Source organism: Ictalurus furcatus, chromosome 5 (genome assembly GCF_023375685.1).
Source record: "Ictalurus furcatus strain D&B chromosome 5, Billie_1.0, whole genome shotgun sequence".
Classification (NCBI taxonomy): domain Eukaryota; kingdom Metazoa; phylum Chordata; class Actinopteri; order Siluriformes; family Ictaluridae; genus Ictalurus; species Ictalurus furcatus.
This window is the reverse complement of record NC_071259.1, coordinates 9,131,125-9,156,977: the sequence shown is the minus strand read 5'-3', so window position 1 is coordinate 9,156,977 and position 25,853 is coordinate 9,131,125. Positions and strand designations below refer to the sequence as shown.

At 40.9% G+C, this 25,853-nt stretch overlaps 1 protein-coding gene across 24 annotated transcripts in view; it reads left to right on the top strand.

Moving 5' to 3' along the window:
* Positions 1 to 25,853, top strand: part of LOC128607639 (membrane-associated guanylate kinase, WW and PDZ domain-containing protein 1-like) — a 151,704-nt gene that overhangs the window by 78,893 nt on the left and 46,958 nt on the right. For 13 of the 24 annotated variants that reach the window (XM_053624681.1, XM_053624680.1, XM_053624674.1 and 10 more), the window contains exons 4-6: positions 21,122 to 21,241; positions 22,067 to 22,276; positions 24,648 to 24,867. In XM_053624681.1, the coding sequence (XP_053480656.1) occupies positions 21,122 to 21,241; positions 22,067 to 22,276; positions 24,648 to 24,867 (550 nt within the window). Of the gene's footprint in view, positions 1 to 14,055; positions 16,750 to 21,121; positions 21,242 to 22,066; positions 22,277 to 24,647; positions 24,868 to 25,853 lie in introns of those variants that run through there. The other 11 variants (XM_053624690.1, XM_053624682.1, XM_053624679.1 and 8 more) reach the window with 3 other exon arrangements.

Genomic DNA, 25,853 nt, shown 5'->3' with positions numbered 1-25,853 from the left:
TTTGCCTAGTTTATGCCTATTTGCCAATCACTTGACCCATTGCCTGTTTTTGACCATGCTATTGTCTCATGATTTGGATTTGTCTGCCTGCCTCTCTTTATTAAAAGCTCTTATCTGCAACTGCATCCGTCCTAGTCTCCTCAACCTCCTTACATGACAGCTGGGAAAGTTTGTCTTTATTGTTTAAAATTTAGATTTTTTGCTAAAAACAATTCACAAAAATACTCTGCTCTCATGGATATCACACAATTGTAACACAAGACAAGTTTATCCAAAAAATATATAGGTTAAATATTGTTGAATATATGTGTCCAGCAATTACTGGCCCCCCTAGGAATTCATATGAGAACAATATATTTGAAGTATATTCCCATTGATATTTAAATTTTTTTAGTACACCTGGGTGACTTGGAACAGGAAATTGTTCAACCATGACTTCCTGTTTCACAGGGGTATAAATATCAAGTAACTCACAGGCCAAATTCCCTTAGTCATTCATAACAATGGGTAAGAGCAAGGAATATAGCTGTGATGTACAGCAAAAGGTTGTTGAGTTGAATATTATCACCGGTGGACTCCAATCAAGTTGTATAAACATCTGAAGGATGATCAGTGGAAACAGGATGCACCTGAGCTCAATTTTGAGTGTCATGGCAAAGGCTGTGAATACTTATGTACATGTGCTTTTTTTGTTTTTTATTTTTAATAAATTTGCAAAGATTTCAAACAAACTTCTTTCACGTTGTCATTATGGGGTATTGTTTGTAGAATTTAGAGGAAAATAATGAATTTAATCCATTTTGGAATAAGGCTGTAACATAACAAAATGTGGAAAAAGTGAAGCGCTGTGAATACTTTCCGGATGCACTGTAAGCCATTTCCCAGTCTATGGCAAATCAGGTCAAACGCATGTAATGCAACACCGCTACCTTTAGCAGAATACCCAGAGTCAACGAAAATAAATTTCTTCATTTTACTGTTTATCTCAATGTTACCTTTTACGCCCAACATGACCTTTTTAGATTCCTAGCAAAGCACCTGGTAGCCCCTCCCCTCTTCCGCTAAGCTGCGACCGTTGACTGCATGAAGTGTCCAACATTCCACACTTCAGTTTTTCAGTTGAATAAAGCCCTATTCAGACGGGATTGGTTTTCAGGACATATGGCTGTAAAATAATTGTTACTACATATGTCTGTGATATTTATCGTCAGTTCTCACGGGATAAGCGATTTCTGTAGAAATCGCAGAGATGGGCGTGTCTTCGTCGGTTACATGCTGACGACCCCTCACAGCAGCCCCGTGCGTCATACGTAGCATGGTGCTACATCTCAGCGTGCACGGACGAAGCAAAAGAAAAGCCGCAGCTGGACGAGAGTTGAAACTTTATGTTTAGTTTCAGTTTGGGGAGAACAGTTTTGAAAACATTTGAACAATTGGTACATTATCACTCCGTTTGGAAGGAGAATTTTCAGGATGTTTGTGATAAACGTCCCTCTGTCAAAGTGCCATTTGACGACTGGACTAAATGTTGAGAACAAATCGACTACCTAAAATATACGGAGAGTAGATCCGCACTGGATTAGTTTAATCTGGGGTTATTTTTACAGACTTTACGTAATGTAAATGGTAATTATTACATTACGCCACCTCCCCATATAAAACTAGTCATCCGGGTACTTTAAGTGCACGTCTTCTTGTTCGGAATTTTCAGTGTGAGCACTACTCACACTATTTCTACTACAAAATGGCATAGAATAGTGCATAAGCATGAGATTTAGGACACACCTATACTATATATGGCCTTGTTAAATCTAAAACATTGACTATACTCATCGTAGTTATCTGGCTAACCTGATGATAACAAAAGACAAACACAGAGGCATCCATTATTTTTTCCCATTTTTTGGTGGGAAATGGCGTCATTCCGACCGTTATATTTTACGTGAACTTGTTCGTGTGACTTTTCAAATCTGTACCAATTCCATGTCTCTGACATGCTCATTCCTCAGTGAAGTGCTGCCTGTTTATCTCAGGTTTTTTCTTTTCTTTTTTGTCAAGGTGCACTGTTTGCAGGCAGCGCAGGTTGTAGGAGTATAAAGTCTGTATAAAGTTTAGAAGGCTGTGTTTTCACTTCGTATTGGTTAAACTTTTAAAAAGCATTTATGGATTTTTACATTTACAAAATGTAAATATACGTATGCAGACGTAATGCAAATGTAAACAAACAGTGGAGTCCAAAAGTCTGAGACCACATTTAAAATCCGTTTGTTTGTTTTTTATTCAAAATTGGAAATGAACAGAAAGTTTTAGTATTTTGAAATATTTTAAACAAGAAAGTAAATGTTTGATATCTTGAGTATTTAATATTCAATATTCTGCACTATTTCTAGGTACGCATTTAAATGTAAGCAAATGTGTGACAGTGACCAGGCTATCTGCTTCGTACATTTTCCTCATGACTAATCTCTTTTATTGAAGCGTGTGGACACTCTGTTGGATTTGATCAAAAATGGGTCATAAATTGTGGCGTCTGGGTCAGCTCGAGTGCACTAGAGTGTCATTAAAGCAAAATGAGGACATACCAAATACTAAAACCCTAAAATTCCTGTAAATAATTCAGATTCTACTTTTCACTCAAATTGTTGTCAATAATATAATTTTTAATGAAAATTGTTGTATTAAATTAGAAAACAATGCAAAACAGAAGCATTTTCACTAGTGCTGTCAGACCTTTGGACCCCACTGTGTGTGTAAACAACAATCTCGATTAGAGCATTTTTGAAAATCGCGTTAAAACATTGATTCAAATTAACCGAATTCAAATTTCATGAAAATCGCTGTCCTGTGACGCAGCATGAGCAGCAGTCTGAAAAAAAAATGCAGTTGGCTGGCTTCACATGTCTCAGATGAAGCACGTGTTAGACTTCACCCTCCCCAGTTGGTAGCTGTCATATGATAGAGGAGAGCTGGCTGATGGGTGGGAGTTGGCAGATGACCAGAGAATGAGGAAAAAAAAACATGGTGAGAAAAACATAAGTATGCTAGATATCTCTTTATATGCAATGTGTAGAGAAAACACCACAGCTAATCGCCAAATGCCATCCAACGACCTGCTGTTATTGTGTCATTGAAGTTTCTTAGACAAGGATAATGGCTATGGCTGAGTTGTTCCCTATGCAGGAGTTTACTTATTACTGTTTGCTTTAATTAGCTAATTAGTTCACCATACTTTAATTACATTATGTTAGCTACCATTTGTAACCAGTTCAGTTAGCTTTCTGGGCCTAGACATGGGCTTGAGCAGCAGAGTACAGTTTTGATATGTTTTCTATGTTCAATTGTGAATAACATACGGGTTTATGAGATTTGCAAATCATTGCATTCTGTTTTCATTTACATATATTTACATTTTACACAGCATCCCAACTTTTTTGGAATTGGGGTTGTATTAGGACAAGACTAATGTGACCGCATGAAAACATGAACCACTCGCAAAGAACCGCAAAGCAATACAAGCAACACATACAGTTTGCGGTACAGTGAGAGCGACTTCACCGTGTCAAAATTTTTAATGTGCTGCTCAAGAAGCCGGCGTAGATAAAGTATACCATCTGCCAAAAATCCACATCTTTCGTACAGATGGTCATCAGGAAGAGCCAGGGGTTTGTGTCTGTCCCTAAAAGTTCTTTCCTTTCAAAGTGTCTTTATTATTTACACTCTGAGTAAACGGTGACGCCACCTCTACAACCATTAAAGGGTTAACTTTGATGTGTCCGATTTATATCACTTTGCTCGCAGCTGGTTGATCCAAGTTGGGTTAGAGTTTTCTTACCCAGTATAAAACCTGCTCTGGAACAGGTTAACCATGTAGTGTAACTTACCGTGGTGATGAAACGCGCTAAAAAACATTCTACCTTGAGACAGAAAAAACAGAGTTTGCTCAAACTAAACTCAAACTTACCTGGGTAGCCACCTAAACCACCGGCTTTGGTGTTGTTGTTGTTGTTGTTGTTGTTGTTGTTGTTTTGGTCTTGTTATTGTTGTTGGTTTTGGTGTTGTTTTGGTGTTGTTATTGTTGTTGGTGTTGTGGTGTTGTTGTTGGTGGTGTTGATGTTGGTTTTGGTGTTGTTGGTGTTAGTTGTGTTGTTGTTTGTGTTGTTGTTTTGTTATTGGTGTTGATGTTGGATTTGGTGTTATTTTGGTGGTGTTGTTGGCGGTGGTGTCATTGTTGTTTTGGGGTTGTTGTTGTTGTTGGTGGTATTGGTGCTGTTGTTGGTGGTGTTATTGGTGTTGTTATTTTGGTGCTGTTGGTGGTGTTGTTAGAGGTGGTGTTGATGTTGTTGGTTTTGGTGTTATTTTGGTGGTGGTGTTGTTGGAGGTGCTTTTGACGTTGGTTTTGGTCATGGTGGTGGTGTTTGGTTGGTTGTCAGCACAGTGTCACTGTTTCTTATGAACAACTAGCCAAATTTTGGTAACAAGAGAAACACAAGAACAGGTCATTAAACATGACTATCACTTCTTTATGTAGCTTATAGTGCAGTTACAATTCTCTGTAGCAGAGCTTTACTCTAGTTGACTTATTTTTTTGTAGACTTTGTAACTGCAGCTTAGCTTAGCTAAGTACATATTTAAAGCTAACCTGCTGATTTGATGCTGCATTGATACACCCAAAACTGTAACCTTCTCATCTCCATATATGCCAATAGCCAGTTGAGAGCTAAGAGTCTTGTAAGGTTTTGGAAGCTATGAAGAATGTTCCAGACTTGCAGTTCGCACACACACCTTTACACCTTAACGCTGTAATATTAACTTCTCTTCTAGTAGCAGCTCATCTGCAACATGCTAGCAATTTATCCCTGTTTATCCTTTCATTGAAGTTTTATTGTGTATTGTGTGTGTGTGTGTGTGTGTGTGTGTGTGTGTGTGTGTGGTTTAGTGCTGTAGGTAATCGTTTTGGATATTGATCACAGAAACATTGTTTGTGCCATATGTGCTTCTAACTCCTGAGAACATGTCTTGATAGATTTGGTCATAATTTGGGGTGCACACCAGATGTGTGGATTATTATTGATGTTTGTGTTTGTGTGTGTGTGTTTGTGTGGTGTGGTTTGCATAGAGCGTGCTTCTAAGCACTTGAGTAGACAAACATTAAAGTGGAGTTCAATCAGTGTGTGTATGTGTGTGTGTGTGTGTGTGTGTGTGTGTGTGTGTGTGTACGTACATTGCAGTAATTGGTTTGCAGGCCCTGGAGTCCTACTCTCCCTGTGTGAATATTTTTCAGCAATTTAGTGAAATCTCTCTCTCCTTTCTCCTCACGCTTTCTCATCTCTCTCTCTCTCTCTCTCTCTCTCTCTCTCTCTCTCTTTTGCTCTCTCTCTTTATCGCCCCCTCTCTCTCTCTCTCGCTATCTGTCTCGCTCTCTCTCCCTCTCTCTCTCTTTCTCTCTCTCTCCATCTGTCTCTCTCTCCCTCTCACTCTCTCTCTCTGTCTTTCTCTCTCCATCTTTCTCTCTCTCTTGTTGTTTTGATAAGTGTGTACTCCTCCCCACAGTCATTTCTTTGTGTTTGTTCTAGAAACTTTCCTGAATGTCATGATGTAATGGTGTCTGTCTTACCAGTGATGTACAGACAACAAGAAACCAATTGTGTTGAACAGGTGCAACAGTGTGCTTTGATTTGATCAAAAAAGCCAAGGCATATACATTCACCAGATTGCCTGAGTTCAGATTGCCCGAGTTCCAAATATATATATATATATATATATATATATATATATATATATATATATATATATATATATATATTTGGCCAAGCAAACATTTGATCATGTTTGAAACAGTGCCTATTAATACAGTTGATATACTTGAACAAAACCTTAAGGACAACAAGCTTTGTTCTGTGTTCTGTGGAAAATGTAAGTAAACCCTTGGCCTTAGAAGCTAATTTTGCCCCCTTTAGCAGAAATAATGTCTTGTAGGCTTTTTGCACAATTGTCCACCAGTCTCTGACACCAGCTTGCTGGAAATTTTTGACGACTCTTCCATGCAATTTCAATTCACCTTTTGGACAGATGGCCTCACATTATCTTCAAGTACTCTGATATGATGCAGATTTCATAGTTGAATCAACGAGTGCAAGCTGTCTAGTCCCTGATGCAGCGAAGCAACCCCAAACCATAACATTTCCATCACCGTACTTCACAGTTGGTATGAGGTGCTTCTCCTGAAAATCTGTCTTTGGTCTGCGCCAAACATGTCTGCTGTTACTGTGGCCAAACAACTCTATCTTTGCTTCGTCCGTCCAGAGAACATTATTCCAAAAGGCCTGGTCTTTGCCTATAGGCTCATTGGCAAACTGTAGTCTTGCAAAGGCATTTTTCCTGGTACGCCTCCCATGCAGGTCAAATTTGTGCGATCTCTTTCTGATTGTAGAAGCATGCACTTTGACACCAACAGTTGAAAGACTTACTAGCAGATCCTGTGATGACATTTTGGGTTTCTTGGAGACTTCATTTTTCATTAGACGGTCTGCTCTTAGGCTGAATTTGCTGGAACGGCCAGTTCTGGACAAATTGGCAGTCATTTGAAATCTGCACCATTTGTAGATTATTTTCCTTACAGTGGAATGATGTATTTCAAGTAATTTGGAGATCTTTTTAAATCCCTTGTCTCACTCATAGGCATCCACAACCTTTTTTTCTAAAGTTCTTACAGAACTCTTTAGATTTTGGCATGATGACACCACACACCTCAATAGCAAAGGGAACACCAGACACTAGATATGAGAGGGATATAAATAAGACAGGTTTCACATGCACTCCCTAAGCAAATAAAAAATTATTTTTTGTCCAATATATGTCAAAAAAGCCAACAATTTCCATGAGGTGTACTTATTTTTTCACATAACTGTATGTAGAACCAGGGATTAGATACGAATTGTTTTTAATTTTGGTTCGTTCTGAACAGAAATCATATTTTTATGTTTCTGCATTCCAGCATTTCACGCTACCTTCGTTAGCTGGAAATAATAATTATATTAATAATAATAACGTTCTTTACCTATACTGTAGCCAAATTTTGTTTATCAGAAGCCCAGGGTATAAATGAAACCATACACTGCATTCAACCAGAAACCTGTGTATTTATTTTTTAACATTTTCAGAGAATTGTAGGATAAATGCGCTCTACACGGGTTTTCCTGCCGTCGGCCCATCTTCAAAAACCTGGCTGTAGCGGTTATATGATCTTTTAGCCAGGCGTGGGGGAAGTGGCGAATTCTTAAAGTAAATCTAGGCCAGTTGGGAAAATGTTCAGGTTTAGGCTATGCTTCTTTAAATCTCACTTGAATGGAAAAATAATGTTGTTAACCAGGTGAGCACTTTATTTTTAAATCCAAGGTTTATTTAATTCGTTTTCAGTTTTTGTTTTCATTCTTGTAACCTTTATAATCTCTGCGTAGAACAGAAGGAGAACCTGAATGTGTGGATGATATGCTTGGTTTAGTCTTACATCCCCGCACACCCCCCAAAATAAAACACACACACACATATATACACACATGCACACACACCATTATGGAGTCACTGGGGGGTTAAAAGCAACAGATGTTTGGCTTGGTTTGGTCAGACAGTGAGCTCCCAGAGCTGCTGACAGCAGGCAGACGACAGGGTTTCAGATATCACCTCATCTCCCCTCTCCAAGTGTGTGCACGGGTGTGTGTTTTGTTTTTATTGTTATTTTTGGCGGGGGGATCTCTTCAGATCTCTACATGCTGTTGGGATTCTGTACAGTGCCTGTGTGGCTGTTAACTAGTGTGCTTGTGTATGTAAGAGAAAGTGATTAAGTTATAGTGTGTTATACGCTTTCACTCGGTCGCTTCGCTTACGACAACACACAAGAAGTGGCATGTCTGTGCAGTCGTCTGCTCAGTCCACACTGCTTGTGTTGTACAGGTGCAACAGAACGCTTTGATTTGATCAAAAAAGCGAAAGTGTATACATTCAATAACGCAGATGAACCATCGAGGTGTGATCAGTCATAGTAGAGCCAGTTGTAACTGCACAACAGTAAAGAAACATTGTTTCTTATTATTAGATACGTGTGTGTGTGTGTGTGTGTGTGTGTGTGTGTGTGTGTGTGTGTGTGTGTTTGTGTGGTGTGGTTTGCATAGAGCGTGCTTCTAAGCACTTGAGTAGACAAACATTAAAATGGAGTTCAAGCACTGTGTGTGTGTGAAGTATTATTAGTGTACAAACACTTTGCTCTGCAGCTAGATTGTAGTAGATTCTGGTTTTAAAACGTCATGAAACACTAAACTACATTTTCTGAGATTTTAACAGAGGTGTTTGTATCACACATCATAAAAGACAATCTTAGCACCTATTCATTTTAATTGTAGGAGAAAACTGGTTAATTTTGAGCTATTTTCCGCTATTTTCGTCTTCCAGGTTTAAAATCTCGTGCTTTCACACGTCACAGGCAGTGACCTGGCAATGTACTATAGTACTTTGATGATTTGTCGGTGTCTCATAATTATTCATGAGCTTGTGTGTTCTTATCCTATGAGAAGATGCTGTCTCTTAATTATTCAGGACAGCACATGGTGCTTTCCTACAGATGTAGTAGATGAGAGAGGTGTTCGAATGGGTTGCAGGTGTTTGTTTCAGTGGTGTAAGTGATGTGTTTATTCTGGAGAGCTATGAGGATTGGAGAAAGGTGGACTTTAGGCTTGCTCATGAAAGCAGTTTGCGGCTACACAATGATGCGGTACTAAGTCCTGAGGACTTTTCCATCCCTTCAAATGAGGTATGTGTCTAATTTTAACCATGACAGTTTTACTTGCCTTTTGAGCTAATTAAACCGCTTAAAGCTCCACGGGCCGTCGTGTGCAAAACTATACAACGAGAGTCGGTGTTGAAGGGAAGAGCCTTCGCCTTTTATTCGTGAAACGCTCGAGCCTATTAGCTATCTACCATTCCAACATTTCTCTCATCCGTGCTGCCTCCGGGTTTATTTTATGTTTTCCTCCATAGTCATGCCAGGGGCTAATGGTTCAAATAGATAGGGCAGAGGACCTGCAATGCTATCTATTGTGTCTCCATTTAGCCCTGGGGATTCAGGAGGAAAGACGTCCTCTGCCTCATCTACAAACTTTGTCACTATCCATCTTTTTTTTTGAGTATTGTTAAGGCTCACCCCCCCCTTCCTCTTCTACCTTTCCCTGCCAAGCTCCCTCCCCCTCCCTTCTTCGCACAGCCATCCACGCCCATTTAAGCTGCATTTTTCAAAAACATTGAGAGGTAGACTTGAGCTGAAAGAGGGAGGTTTTATGACCCTTTAAAGTGTCCCTGATATCAAAATTGGTATTTCAGGAGGTTTTTGTGCCTGCGCATTAGTTTTATGGACACAAATATGATACTATCTGAAAGTTTTGGAGATATTCTTATTGTAATTTAGCAGTTCGTCACTTTTTGGAAAACACACAAAAAATTTGATCGTCCCATTCAGTTAATATATGTATGTGTGTGTGTATATATGTACCCCAGCCGTGCTGCAGCTCAGTGTCAGGGTCTTGGCAATCTTCTTATAGCCTAGGCCATCTTTATGTAGAGAAACAATTCTTTTTTTCAGATCCTCAGAGAGTTCTTTGCCATGAGGTGCCAAGTTGAACTTCCAGTGACCAGTATGAGGGAGTGTGAGAGCTATGACACCAAATTTAACACACCTGCTCCCCATTCACACCTGACACCTTGTAACACTAACAAGTCACATGACACCGGGTAGGGAAAATGGCTAATTGGGCCCAATTTGGACATTTTCACTTAGGGGTGTACTCACTTTTGTTGCCAGCGGTTTAGACATTAATGGCTGTGTGTTGAGTTATTTTGAGGGGACAGCAAATTTACACTGTTACACAAGCTGTACACTCACTACTTTACATTGTAGCAAAGTGTCATTTCTTCACTGTTGTCACATGAAAAGATATAATCAAATATTTACAAAAATGTGAGGGGTGTACTCACTTTTGTGAGATACTGTGTATATATATATATATATATATGGAACTGGTGTAGACAGATATACAGGATAAAATTTGACACACGTTTCAGAAATACATCTGGTATTATTTTACATTTACACATGAAAGTATACACCTGGTTTGTAACTTGAGTTAGTTTTACTTTAGTACATTCCTTGTCAATATAATGGAAGTGAATTTAAGATCAGCCTAATAAAGTATTTATTATCTATAATAACACTAGAATACAATGTGAACAGTAAACCAATCCAGACTATTTCTTTTTCATGTGGAAAAAATCTTTCATTATCTGCGAACTGTATGTCTAGGCCTGGTGTTTAGCTGCATTGTTGCAGGTTGGACACATTTATGTATTTCAGCAGATGTTATCAAGGGTGTCATGTTTCATAGGCTGAACGAGCTTTCTATATAGGTGTAATAAGGTTATATAGAAAGCTGGGTAGACATATTAAGGCAGGCGTTAGAGAAGTATATGAGGCTTAATTGCTAAAAGTGGTGTGTAATATAAACTAGAGAGAGGGCTGGAGATACTGGAAGAAAACATTGTGTAGCAGTAAAACTGATTCATGGCCATGTTTTCTCATTGCTATAGTGGCTGTGTGTATACACACCTGAGTTCTGCCTCAGGGTGGACAACTCCAACTGTCTGTGCTATTTAATTGGTATTTCTGTATTCGTTCAAAAACATGATTTCACGTTCTCACTCATTGATTTACTCAAGAACGAGCGTACAACACCAGAGTCTGGCAGCTTTTTTAGATATCCAAAGTGTTGTTACACTACTGTTTAAGTACAACTGTTTGTTGGACAGTGTTTGTGGAAACTGCGGTTTGACGGTCCACTCGTGAGGTACTGTGCTTCTTAAGTGTCCGGGTCGACGTCTGTCTTTCAGCCCGGGAGCTGTAAGAGGAAAGTGGAGGTCAAACGGAGGTGAGTGTAATGGAGTGGATTGGCAAGATCTGCCCATTTAATTATACAACAGCACTGGGTCATTTTTAAGTGTCACTCGCTGTTTCCTTCCAGGAAATTGTACTTAGATAAACATTATTCCAATTTCTTTCTGGAGAATCTGACCATGTAAGAGAATTAACGAAATTATATCCCTGAGTCACATTTTTAATGATAGTCAGTAGGGTGCAGAAATGTAATGTTGTGCCACAGTGACTTTACCAATATTATATCAATACTAAGTAAATCACTTGGGGGTGTGCTGTTATAAGAAAACAATTAACAACAGGGGGGTATGTTGCTCAATGCCAAGCGGAGATACTGGACTTTTTTACAAATAAGCATTTTAATTTCTCTAATACTTCATACCTATACTCTTGGCCAACACTTTATCGCTGACATTATGGCAGCTAAAATGGGCACAGTGGCTTGGTGGTTAGCATGTTTGCCTCTCACCCCCGGGGTTGGAGTTCGATTCCCGCCTCTCCCCGAAGTTCTCCCCGAAGTTCTCCCCGAAGTTCTCCCCGAAGTTCTCCCCGATGTTCTCCCCGATGTTCTCCCCGATGTTCTCCCCGATGTTCTCCCCGATGTGCTTCGGGGCTCTCTTCCCATTGCTCCAAAGACATGCGTTGTAGGCTGATTGGCATCTCTAAAATTGTCCATAGTGTGTGAATGAGTGTGACTATTGACTTGATTCAACAGTGCTGTTGAGTGAGTTACTGTCTACTAACAATCCAGTTACTGTTTCTTTCTTGTTTTAATCAGAAATCAGAGCCATTATGCCACACCGCCAAAAACATTGTTCAAATGATGTGCATGACGTAAGCAAAGGATGTAAAATGCTTCAGAAAGAGAAGACAGCTGCCTTAATGCCTTGCTGCCTCAAGTGTCTTAGAAAGCACTGCTTTGATAGCTTCAAAGCTAGTTGTAAACAAACAATTTGAGCTTTGCTCTGGAGGCAGCAATACATCAAAACGTTGCCAAAATACCCACATATGCTAACATTCACTAACCCCAATCGCTCTGTTAGACATGGTCTTTGAAGAGACTAGAGTGATGTTCTGACTGCACCTGCTATCAAACCGGGAACAAACTGTAGTATTGCATACTATATATACTCACGGACGCAGAGTGTTATGCTATATGTAAAACATGAAGGGTAAATGTAATGTAAAGCGACGCTATCTCATCAATCAGCATTATATTCAAACAGTCAGCATGGACAACAGTGGCAGCATTCATTATGTTTATGGATGTACTAGTAAATAAATAGTTCATGCAGACAATATGGTGGATCAAACCAACAATTCAGTATTACATGATGTTAATTCTTAAACCCTATGTGCTTTTTTGTTTGTTTGTTTGTTTGTTTGTTTGTTTGTTTGTTGTATTCTGCAGTGTGTGTTGATTGGCAGAGCTGAATGTGTTCTCACCTCATTCTCCGAAGGAAACAGCATTTGCATAGTAGTAGCAGTGATTCACGGGTACTACCACTACTTCCTTGGATAAATGGTTGTTGTAGATAAAAGTTCAAATAGTACATGTTTAGCAAGATATTTTTGGAAGTTTGCATTAGCTTATTCAGCTGAAAGTTGCTCTATTGACAACTTTTCCCTGATTTGTACACCAATAGATTTTACACAGAATAGTGTCAGAGATTTTAATATGGTCAAAGAGCCTGATACAATAGAGATACACAGTGTCACTTAAAATCAGTGCGTTTTTTCCCCCCATGACTACATTTTTAATATAAATGTATAGCTGAATGTGCTTGTCATGATTCTTTAGCCTTTGGGTTGGCACCTCGTCCAGGGTGTCCCCGGGTGTCCTCTGGGACAGGTCCATGCTCCTCGTGACCCTGTGTAGGATAAGCGGTACAGAAAATGGGTGGATGGAAGTGTGCTATCTTTTTTTTTTTTTTTTTTTGGTCAGCCAAGTGTACACGACATGTATTTCAAATTCTCAGAATCGCTGACCCTTTCACCCTATATGACTTTAATTGCTTGTGATCAGTTACTTATTGCTGTAGGTGTGTACTGTATACACTGCATAATCATTCACAGACGAGGCCCACACACTACACAATTTTTCACCTGGAGAGATCCCTGCTAGTACGCATCTGATCCCCACATGAAAGTAAGCGTGACTGTCACTATTTCATACAAAAACAATAAAAGAAGAGGGGTATGACTGTAGTATAACTACAGTATAACTGTGCTTACCTAAATAAATGGATGATCAACTGGATTCAGGGATCTGCTGCGCATGATAGCAGATGAATTTGATTTCTTCCCGGACCCTCATTGGCTGTTTCCCATCGCGTTTTTTGAGGCTAGTCGCGATTACGCAAATCATCTTTGATTCAAGAGAATCAAACGTGCATGAAAATGTCAGAGGCTGGCCAATCGTTCACAGACTGAGAAGATCATGTTGCTGTTCACACCACACGAGAGTTGGGTGGGTGGAGTCATCGAGGCCCAAAATTAGGCAGCAAATGTGAAAACGCTAAAAACGCAAGCATGCACTAGGAGGATGAAAGACTTCATTTCCCAGAGTGCAGTGCGGTGTAGGTGAGAATGTAGGTCACACCAGGGTTCCCTGAACTCTTCCATATGCTATTTATAGTCCATGTGTTTGGTTTTTCTGGTACGCTATGGTTTCAGTCCTGTTTCCAAAATGGGCAACTGGATTTTAAAACCAGGGTAGCCTACATTCTATACACTTGATATTAGTGGGTTGTGATTTCCACCACTGTAAACAAAATAAATAAAATCATGGATCACAGACCTCCTGGTTATACGTCACAAACCCTTGGGGGAAAACACTGCTATACATTATGGTGTGTGTTTTTACTGTGTGACCATGTTTTTCACCAACTATGGTTCACATCTTTTGCTATGAAACGTTCTATTGACCTGGTAATTCACTCGGTTCTTTCTGAGTTTTCACACAAGCAAGACCACTTGTTCAAGGGTTTTCTGTTGAGCAGGAACAGCAGAAGACGTTTTTCAGATAGAAATGCGTGGTAGGATTTTGGATAGTTGTTGTATTCGCAAAATATGCCATGCCCCTTGTCCAGTTCTTTTTCTCCTCTCAATTTATTAAATCTGCAATTCAGTCCCTTTCAAAGTGAAAGGTGCAGACCTGAAATTTGTCCCTCTTTAAATCGACTAGCTACTCATTTCTAACATACACAGAAAGCACTTGCTGTGCCACACCTTTACATTTCACCACCCAATTGGTGTAAAAAATATATTTTCACATTGTATTTGAACTGTTTATTTCCTTTCCTATTGATCTAGTCCCATAGCTGGAGTCAGACGTCACCACTATAACATCTGGATAGCTGAGGATTAGAAAATTATTTTTGTGGACTAAGAGGTGAAATGCATCGGGAAGCTGTGAGATTTGCAGCAAAAATATTTTCCTTAACATATACTCTTTTTCTCTCTCTTGAATTTAATAAGACATCAAACAATGCAGCTCGTCATGCTACTGAGAAAGCACAAAGGTCAGAAGACGTCCTGAAAGATTTTCCCAGCTCAGAAAAAAAAAGGAACAGTTACAGCTTTATCTCTGACTGTTATAAAGCACTGACATTGGAGACTCCTTCCAGAACTCTCTAATCTGTTTGTGGGACGTCCACCATACTGTATAAATCCCTGTGTAAATCGTTTCTATAGAAACGATTATGAGTGCAGTGATATTAAACTTGCAGCCGGAGTTACTGTCCGAGCAGCTGCGATAGAAAATGAATCTACACCTTCTGTCCAGTCAGAATCAAGCCTTCAAGAGCGCTGTGGTTTAAGAATTTATAAATTGTATTATGCACCAGAGTTGTAATAGTAAAGGAAGTGTTGCTGGAAATGTGCTCTGTGGTGAATAAGTGTTTCAGTCACTGTATTAAAACGGGTACAATGGCCACGGTCATGAAGAGATTTCAGCCGTTGCACGTATTACTGGGTATTTTTAAGCTAATTTGATTTTCAAATCTGACCCAGGTGAAGTCGGCATGAACTTGTTTACATAGCATGTTACGCTGCGATGCTAGCCTGAAGAGTCAGATAAAAGGGACACAATCTGCTCATATCAGAGTGCTTTATTTATCCAGAGTCTTGCGCATCCATCACACTTAGGTGTTCCGTGGACACAAACATTAAGTCCAGGTTAATACACAGATGCCATTCAGGACCGCATCAAAAAGCCAATTGATTTGTTTCCTTCTCCTTCCATTACCTCTTAACTCCATTTCCGCTTTAGAACGAAATTCTCCTTTAGGCCAGGCTGCAGTCCGTATTTTGTTTGTGTGTATGTGTGTGTGTGTGTGTGTGTGTCAATGTTTTGTTGTGTACGCAAAGACAGGTGCGGGTGAGGTTCCTGCTCCTTGTCTGAAAGATATCATTGTAATATTACACAACGCAAACTATTTTCAGTTAAACAGGAACAGGTAGGAACATAAATACATTGTTGGATTGCTTACTGTTTATAACGTGTGTGTGTGGGTGTGTGTGTGTGTGTATTGGGTGGGTGCGGGGTCTGGGGTAGTCAGTGTTTTGGTGAGTGGGGGAAGGAACAGGAATATCTGACAGATTTGAACTTGTGGGAACATTTTGATTGGTCCCTACTAAGCCAAGTAAGGTTTCTTATAGTTGCTGAGGTTAAGGTTAGGGTTAGATTTAGGGATTTCGGTGTATATCAGTAATTAGCTGCCCTCTAATTATGTCAGCGGAAGGTCCTTACAAGGATAGTAAGAGAAATGTGCGCACTCATAATTGAGGATCAGCACGTTGTTAGAGCGTGTGTGTGTTTTTGTGAACAGTGAGAACATTAAACATGGATTTAAATGCCCATTATATGATTGCTTCTCTCTCTCTCTCTCTCTCTCTCTCTCTCTATCTCTGCCCAGCATTTACGCTTAGCTTAGGCTTGCCATCCCTCGATGACTGGCATGTTTACATAGACAAAGTGCATGGCAGTGACCCCACCCCCATTGAGCCCTGAACCAATAGACATTCAGGGTGGAGAGCTAATTTGCCTTCTTTGTGTGGATCTGGTAAAGCAGAGAAGCCCGGAGCAGCTGCATGCTCACAACTGCTGCTCTTTAAAGAGTCCTGATTTCACTACTTCTCTCCCTGCTAGCTACTAGCCTGCTGATTGCCTTCATTCACACTCTGCAGTGATCTTCAGCTGCGTGCCAGGAGACGGGGTTAATCGTGTAATCGCGTAAACCTCAGACGTAGGGCGCTAGTCACCAGTTGTTATTGGTCTCGATGCTCTCCACGTGCTCATGATGGCCGATGAAGGCGTAGAAAAGATGGGAATATAGCTACAGCTGTCTCGCGGGAAGCGCCAAATCCAGCACGTGGGTATCCTGTTTTCTTTCTAGTAGTATGCGCATATTGTGAGTGGATTTTATTAGTTTTTTTTCTACCCTGTATATGACCCCGAAAGAGCGCGGCAAGACAAATATCAAATATGTTCTCATCAAGGCTTTTTGAGGACATCAGCATATGTACACAAAGTATCCATATCTGAATAATACAAGATGTTTCCTTCTAGAAAGTTGGACAGAAGGTTTTTTTTTTATTTTTTTTTTAGTGGTTGTCCATAGCAACAGCTCAGGATTCAGGATGTCTGGCAGTCGAGGTGTCTGCTGAGATGTACATTTTCATCGCTGTGTACAATTGCGATGGCGTTACTGTCTCCACATGGAACATCAACACTGAGCTGATGAGCCGAACCAAAATCACTGATTTTTACTCAGGTGAATACTCTAGTCCTCGTCCTGAGAAACTGGGATGTGTTTTCTTAAACCACAGGGCTGGATTTGGCTGTGTGAATGAGACTTTAGGACAAAAGCGGTTCCAGACCATATATACTGAAGGCAGTCTGCAGTTGGATGGTGTTAAAAGTGACCGTGATCACAGATACACTAAATATATTGCTGTGTGGCTTCAAAATGGCACTTTTTAATGTTTTAGGCATTTATTTTGGTAAATTATTGTGGCAAAACTTGTTAGGACTATACAACTATTTTATAAAAATATCTCCAATAATTGTTGTATATTGAGATAGGAGTGTGAGTAGATGCTTCTATAAGAGCTGGTTCTGTAAGAAAAAACAAAAGGGAGCATCTGCTACAAAATCACTTTCTATTCTAACCAGGGGGTAGTGGTGTCTTGACGGTTAAGGTTCTGGGTTACTGATCAGAAGGTCGGGGGTTCAAGCCCCAGCACTGCCAGGCTGCCATTGTTGGGCCCTTGAGCAAGGCCCTTAACCCTCTCTGCTCCAGGGGCGCTGTATCATGGCTGACCATGCGCTCTGACCCCGCGCTCTGACCCCAGCTTCCTGACATGCTGGGGTATGTGAAGAAAGGAATTTCACTGTGCTGTAATGTATATGCGATCTATAAACACTCATTATCATTATTATTATTCGTGTTCACTATGGACAGAATTTCACTAAATAGTATTCTGGTGAAACATACTGTGCACATGCCAGTGAGGCATTTGATCTCATACAGCACTGCATTATGGATGTGACTCCAAGTTAACAGCATCCTCATTATCCCATTTGAGCAGACAGCACTCTCCTAACCAACTGCTAGATAAAATTGGGTTAGGTTTAGGTTAAACAGATTAAAATGAAAATAAGAAATATGTTTGTTTTTTTTTCCCCCTAATGCAGTGGGATCACGAGAGCACAGGAGGTCATCTAAGCATCTCTAGCTGTTCTCACATAAATCCACAGTGCAGGCCCACAGCTTAGGTTAGTCAAAAGAACCTGCGAGCCCTGGTGGAGAACCCCTTCCTGACCCATCAGTTTTTTGTTTCCATCTGAACTAGCCAGAATAACAGTAGTGATCTAAGGGAAGACAAAGGAAGAAGCTCATAATCAAGGAAGTGAGCAGTGAAAGACGAAACAATAGCTGTGAGATTTAACTGTCAGACACTTTCCTGAAACAATGCCCTGCCTGGATCCCTGCAGAGATGCACAAGGAAGCTCGAAGGGAAAAGGTTAGATAGTCACAGTATTTACGTCTGACTGCACCATTTCATCCAAAACTCACATAGCTCATAATGCTTTGGCTCATGTCTCATGTTTCCTTCCAGCTGCTCTGTCTATCCATGGTGTAAGTGACTAAAAGCACGACATAGTAGTTTCAATGTTCAACTTTTAAACATTTTAACCCGATCAACGTTTGGGAAGAGACGTGTTATAAAACAATAGGTTTCCTGTCCACCTCATGGGCTTTAATATTAAATCGCAAAATTAAAATGCATACTAAAACTAAGGATGCACCGAAATGAAAATTCTTGGCCGAAGCCGAATATAATGAAAAACTTGGGCCGAAAGCCGAAGGCCGAATACCGAACACATTTTTTCCATTTATTTTGCCTTTTTTTTCACCATTGCATAAATTAAATAGTCAAAATGTGCTTTTTACTATTTTGTCTTGCTTTTCAAAGAAAAAAATCAATTACAAAAACTACAATTTCAAAATATTTATTTAACGCTGAACATTTTGTTTCATTCCAGCAGGCATAGGCTACCAACAAGGCACAATATAATTTAAATAAATTAATGAGTAAAATAATATTTGGATGTGGTCATCTTTGAGCCCCCCTTGAATAGCCTCTGTTAGGCCTATAACTGGCTGCTGAAAGAATGTAACACTCTGTAGCCTACAACAAAAATGTTCATTAAAAAGTGCATTGACAAGAGTGAAAAAAATGGTTCTATTGGGTTCGATACGGCTGATTATATTGGGGATATACACACCGCTCGCGTCCCTGTACACCTCGCAGAGTATTATAGTAGATATAGTAGAGTTAGATATGTTGTTAATGTTATGTTCCTTGATAGATTTAGTTAGTTTAAACTATAGATTAGTTCATTTAGTCCCCGCTGGTTTTTCCGCTCCCAGTCCATAGTACTAGTTCATGTTTCTTGTTTTGTGTTTTGACCCTGTTTTCTGTGACCGCGACTCTGATTCCTGCTTTGCCCCGTTTATGCCTGTTTGCCGATCGCCCGATAACCCTTTGCCTGTCTTGACTAAGTTTTTTGGATTACGTTTTGTCTGCCTGCCTTAAATAAATACGTCTTTACCTGCTTCCGTACTCTTCTCCCTTACGTCTCGCGACATGACAGAAACATGCTCCGGAACAGAAACAAAACAAACGCACGTGTCCACAGTAAACATCCGAAGAGCACGTGGCTCGTGCACGTAGCTCATGCATGTGCGCGTCCCCTCATCGAGGTCGTGACATTCGCACGTCTCACTGTGGTTGCTAGGCTATTTTGTCGCGTCATCAAACACGTCATTGTTCGGTCAAATTTATTCGGCCTTTTCACTTATTCAGCCGAACACCGAGAATGCTTTTTTTTGCTATTTTCGGCCGAATAATTTCGGTTGCCGAACATTCGGTGCATCCCTAACTAAAACATTTGGGGGGGAAATAGATATAATTTCCTGAAAATTTTCAGTCCTGGAAATCTAGTATTAGGTTATTAGTGTGGTGTGATGGTTAGCGTTGCCTCCTCACAGCTACAGGATTTGATCTTGAGCTCAGACTGCTGTCTGCGTGGAGCGTTGCATGCTTTCCCCACGTTCATGTGGGTTTCCTCCCACTGTCCAAAAACATCCAGGCAGGAAGATACACTAAATCACCTGAGGTGTGAATGTGTGTGTTCATGGTGCCCTGCCATGGACTGACACATCATCTGGGGTAATTCTACCAACTCGTGCCCAGTGTTCCTGGGATAGACTCCAGGTCCACTGCGACCCTGACAAGGATAACGTGTTTACTAAATGAATGAACGACTGACATGCAGTATATTTGAGCATCCATTAATGGCATGCTGTTGTGTCACATGTACACAGATGAACCTCATACAGCAGGAAGTGGTTTCTTTTATACACTGAGTCTCAGATTATCCTTGTATTGTTTTCATACACCCCTTGAAGTTTGGTCGCACGTGACGTCCTTCACATTGTTCGGAGAACAAATTTCAATTTTATAGGCCATGATAAGTATGTCGGTGGACGCGAGTCGTTTTAAGATGAACCTTTGTGAGAAACAGTTATCATGTATAATTAAAAATGTCTCTCAGCTGGAAACGATTCAGTGAATGATGTGCTAGAAAATCTTGGAGTGGATTTTTAACGTTTGCGTGTGAACATGGTACACGCTTTAATTCTAAGGGACGTTGTTGTAAGAGAACCACTGACTGCAGTCTCTCCTTGTTTAATGGTTGTGCTGAATGCTGCTTTGAGCCTCTTGTTTTGGTTCTTATATGGATTTAAAATTCGTGGCACACTTTGTTATCTACAGGGTGTCCCAGAAATCTCCATACGTAGGGGAAATTAACACTTTTTAGCAAAAATAAAGTCTTCCAGGTTTATATTATTATTATTATTATTATTATTATTATTATTAGATAGCCTTTTAAGAATGCCTTTGACAAAGTGTGAAGAACGTATTGAAATCATACTCATGGCCGAATCGGAAGGTTGCGATGGACTTTAACGGAAAACATAGAAAGCACGTCACACAACACTGCTGCGAAACGTATTAACAAACTTAAAAAGACTGGAAGTGTTGCAGACCCACCGAGAAGTGGACGTCCACAAACATCCACTGACGAAGGCACGACCGACGCGGTGCTGGCAAACATAGTCCCCTGTGTATGGAGACTTTTGGGACACCCTGTAATGTTTTGCTTTGGTTATTTAAGTCCCTCTTTTGGTCCTATGCACTGGTCCTCTTGTGACTGGTTAGCTTGGTGATATTGACGATGGTTAAAAAGTCACATGCTTTGCCAAAAACTGGGTAATAGTGAATGAAAGCTACCAAAAAGGTCATCTTGGTCCAGCACTCAATAGGGGATTTGTTTTTGTTGTTGTTGTTGTGTTTGTTTTAGTACTCTCTTTTTCTGATTTGCTCTTATATCTGTGCACAAACACATACACACACACACACACACACACACACACACACATCTGCCTTCATGAGGATCTCAAAGCATGTCCAGAAAGTAGAGAACAGAGCTCATTCAGCACGCTAAAAAAAGATCTATAGCTGCGATTTCTCTCCTGAGCTTTGTTCCTTATGTGTCTTCTCTTCCCTTTTCAGGTACCACGCGGGCACCTCGTGACGGCGAGCTTCCCGGGGTGGATTACAACTTCCTGTCCGTGCAGGACTTCCTGGAGCTCGAGCAGTGCGGAACCCTTTTGGAAATAGGAACGTACGAAGGTGCGTGAGAACGTTCAGGTGTTTACTGTTTACTGCAGCCAAACTACTGGAACACATATTCCCCTGTCCTGTCATCACTGACATGAGGAAATGGAAACTAGTAGTGTTGATCATGTGGATGTAATGGAAACACACACACTCCCTCTCACACACATACACACATACGCACACACACACACACACACACACACACACAGACACACACATACGCACACACTTCACACAGGTGCAGGGATGCTGTTGCCTTGGCTTGCACACGTTCAGCTGGACAGGAAGGCAGGAACATGCCCACACACACACACACAGAGAAATAAGTGTTCTGTCCTCATAGTCCTTCTGGTGGCAACTGACTTTGGCACTCAGCTTTAATTGGTCTGGCACTGTGTGTCTCTCTCACTCTGTCTCTCTCTGTCTCTCTCTCTGTGCATTACTTAATCACAGTCAGGAGACTTGAAATATGGGCACACAAGCAACAACAAACTACCATAACATCATAACATTACATCTATGTATTAATCCCCAACTAAAGGGGAGGATAAATATCCACAGATCTATCAAAAATGACACACACCAAGATCGAACAGAAGAACACAACTGTGTCTGCCAGAAAAGCTTTCCTCCGTTCCTTTACCATTCCATCCCACACATTGTTCTGGACTGTTCTGCTTCACTTTCCTTTTTTTTTTTGCTTCTTCTCAGCTTTTTGACCTCTCTCTCTCTCTCTCTCTCTCTCTCTCTCTCTCTCTCTCTCTCTCTCGCTCTCTCTCTCTCTCTCCTCTCACTCCCCCAAACATTAACATTCTCCCTTGATCCCGCATTTCCTAGGTAACTATTATGGAACACCCAAGCCACCCAGCCAGCCTCGCTGTGGGACAGTGATTACCCAGGATGCTTTGCGACACAACCTTTCCGGCTCCTGGAATTCCACGCCCAAGCGCACAAAGTCCTACAATGATATACACCATGCTCGAGTAGAGCCAGTTGAGCAGACAGAAGATGCAGACTTCAGCACAGACATGAATAACGCTTTTACAGGTGCGCACATGTCTGAGAGTGTGTATGTGTATCAATTAGGGCTGTAACCGAATATGAATGCATCATTTAGATTGAACAGATAACGTGCTCTAAACCGATACAAATACAGATAGAAAAAGGAGGCGCACCATTCTTTTGTTTTTGTTCATTTTTTAAGGTTCAAAGGATTGAGACTAGAGATGTCAGGACTGCGATTCCATGAGACGCAACAAAAATAGCTTGTGTAAGCGGGAGGTTTTACTTTTATGGGGGTGCAAGTGGTCAGATATGAAGCTCATGCATCGATGATGATGCATTTACATAGTAACTGCCTGGTCAGGGTTGCAGTGATTTAAATTAGGCTACTGGTTTGTTTATATTTTGGGCAATAGAACCAAATAAATGCACTGCTAATATTGTGGGCAGGTACAAAAAAAAATACCTGACTGAGAGGGGAAAAAACAGTCCTGCACACGTCTCCTATTGCGAGCACTTAAGACCTGGAGTGAAGAGGAAATGACAGAGGCAGAATTTCTACTTTTGGGGGATTTTTCTAGTGTTTTCCAGTATTTCCTGGGGCATAGCGGTTTAGGCCACACCCACTTCATTCTCAAATCCGAATACAGATACCAATATTTGGAGTACTAAACAAATACAGATAAAGATACATTGTGTTACACCCCTAATGTGTGTGTGTGTGTGTGTGTGTGAGAGAGAGAGAGAGAGAGAGAGGGGAGGTGGGGTCATTGTAAATGTGATTGCTGCCGTTATGTGAGTACAGGGCAGGTCCATCTGGTGTGAGTGTATGTGTGTGTGTGTAGTGGGATTGTTTGTGTGTGAATAATCAAATCACATGCAGAGATTGGGGGCTTCTACTTAGTCTGTGTGTGAGAGAAAGTAACAGAGAATATGAGGCGATGATAAGCAGAGTAAGCTGACCATTTGCACTCTGAAGCAGAAGAATCGTTATACTCCATCCAGTCATTTCAAACAGGAAGTGCCTCAGCAACTCACCCTAAACTTTCTGTGTCTGTCGAGTGCAGGAAAGCATGTGAGACAGTGTTGATGGAATTAGAGTGAAACAGTGTGCCATCCAGCATTGTAGGCGTTTTAAGTAGTATTTGATGCACTGGTCGAACGCCGTCTCATACTTGATCATTGCTAGGAATTCACATAAAAATCACATCACAGTCCAACCCTATATGTGAGTTCGAATGCTGTGAAAGTACCCATGAATATAAAAAAATAGTTAGCTCCTCTTATAGGGCTGATTATGATTATATACAGTAGATGGATGTGTGGGTCAAATTTGTTAACACATAATGTACATAATTGCAGTCAAACAACAACAACAAAAAAGGTTTTGACAGTTATAGTATAATCTTCAGCTGTTCAGATTGGGTGAGTCTGTGCCTGTGATAGCCTCAGATTCCTGATCTTGGCTGACAGGGTTGGAACCCGACGTTGTCTTCTGCTGCTGTAGCCTGTCCACCTCAGGATTTGATGTGTTGTGCATTCTGCGATGCTTTTCTGCTCACCACGGTTGTATAGAGTGCTTATTTGAGTTACTCTACAGCCTTCCTGCCACCAGGAACCAGTCTGGCCATTATCCTCTGACCTCTCTCATCAACAACGGGTTTTCCGAAGCATACTGTGTAAACGCTTGAGTGTGGAAACGTGAAATACTCAAACCAGTCTGTCTGGCACTAACAGCCATGCTGTGGTGCTTGATGTGAACATTAACTGACGCTCGTGACCTGTATATGATTTTTATGTGCGACTTTATGCATTGCCACGTGATTGGCTGACTGGATCATTACATGAGCAAATAGGTGTGCAGTACAACCTTTTCTGCTTGTACTCTAGACCTACTTGCTCATGCAATGATCCAGTCAGCCAGTCATACTTGAATTATCAAGTATGTTGAGTGTATTTTGAGAGGTTTGGCTACTGCTGAATAAATCACTCACTATATGTCTAGTCTCTGTTAGCCAGTTATCTTCTTATGGATGGCAGGAAGACATGGAGGCATTTCATGCACCTTTTACAGTTGTAGAGATATAGGTCATTGTAATGGTTACATACTTGCTCAGAGGTCCTTTAATAGTGCTGATAAAATTGATAAATAAGAATAAGTACTCATTCTGTGAGTATATTAGTTTGTATGTCGGTGTGGGTGTGCAATTATTAGCACAGAGACTGTATTAGCATTCTCCTTGAGAACCTTGTATGGGCTCTGGGCCAAGAGAAGGTGATCTGAGGTCTAGCTTCTTGGTGTGTGTGTGTGTGTGTTTGTGTGTTGGTTCTCATTTCTGTGTACGTGTTGCATTTGCATGCAACTATAAACCTTCTTTCTTGTGTCCCCTCCTACCTTTTTTCTGTATCACCTTAGCACGTAGTCTCTTCCCCTCTCCACTGTTGTTCACAGGAGACTCCAGCCGGCAGGAAGTGCACGCCCCTCCCAGCGCGCTCAACAACGTGGCTGCGTCTCCCGCGGCGACCATGGCCAGCTCCCATCATCCTCAGCTGCCCTTGGAGGAAGACCCGCTCGGGCCGTTGCCAGACAACTGGGAGATGGCCTACACCGAGAACGGAGAGGTCTACTTCATAGAGTGAGCGCTGCATTACACAATGCAACACCAAAGACAGAGGGCAACCTAATTATCCACGAGACACCATTAAGAGTTGGAACGTTATCGAATCTGTGATGCATTTCGAAGCTGTACTGCTGGCTTGTGTGGCCCCATGATGATGAGATATTTTATTTCAGTTTGAAGTGAGTTTTGTTTTCCCAGCACTATTACTGTCTTTATTATGCATCATCTCTAGTTGCTGCTCACAGACATAAGGGCATATAGAGAATGCAACTTTAACGGAGACAAACAGACTCTCAATTAATATTCTCATATCTCATTATCTCAATGTCCATAAAATTACTGTCTACAAAGGTCATAGCAATAAATCGTTCATTATTGGAATAAGTTTAGAGGTCAAAGACATTTTGTGGACATTTTCGATCCATCATGCATTCGTTGGTTTTTGAGAATTTTTATAAGAATTAGTCCTTAATGGGCTCCCGGGTGACGCAAGAGAGATCACGAATTCGAATTTCCAACATGAGATGGTAGCCAAGGGATCAACATTGTCTATGCTTTCAGGGTGGGAGCAATGACATACTCTGTATACTCTGTCAATCACAGCTACGTTAGCCAACCCTGGGCTTCTGTGAGCTCATGTATGCAGAAGAGGGTAGATAGCACTTTCTTCAGTGTGTGTTACGCTGCCTTGTGATGCAGCATGAGCAGCAGTTCAAAAAGATGGCTTCATGTGTCTCAGAGGAAGCACTTGTTAGCCTTCTCTCTCTCTCTCTCCCGCTGATTGGTAACTGTCATATGATAAGTGAGCTGGTGGGTGGGAATTGTCAGGTAGGGAATGGGCAAGTTAGTCCTTAATGGCTAGCATGTACAGTTCATGAGCAATGCAGATCAGAATCATTAAAAATGGCATAGTGTGTAAATTAGTTATGTTTGTAGGTTATACCTGCTGCACGTTGTGCACAGCCCCAGTATTACCAGGGTTATAATTATTTAAATCTTTT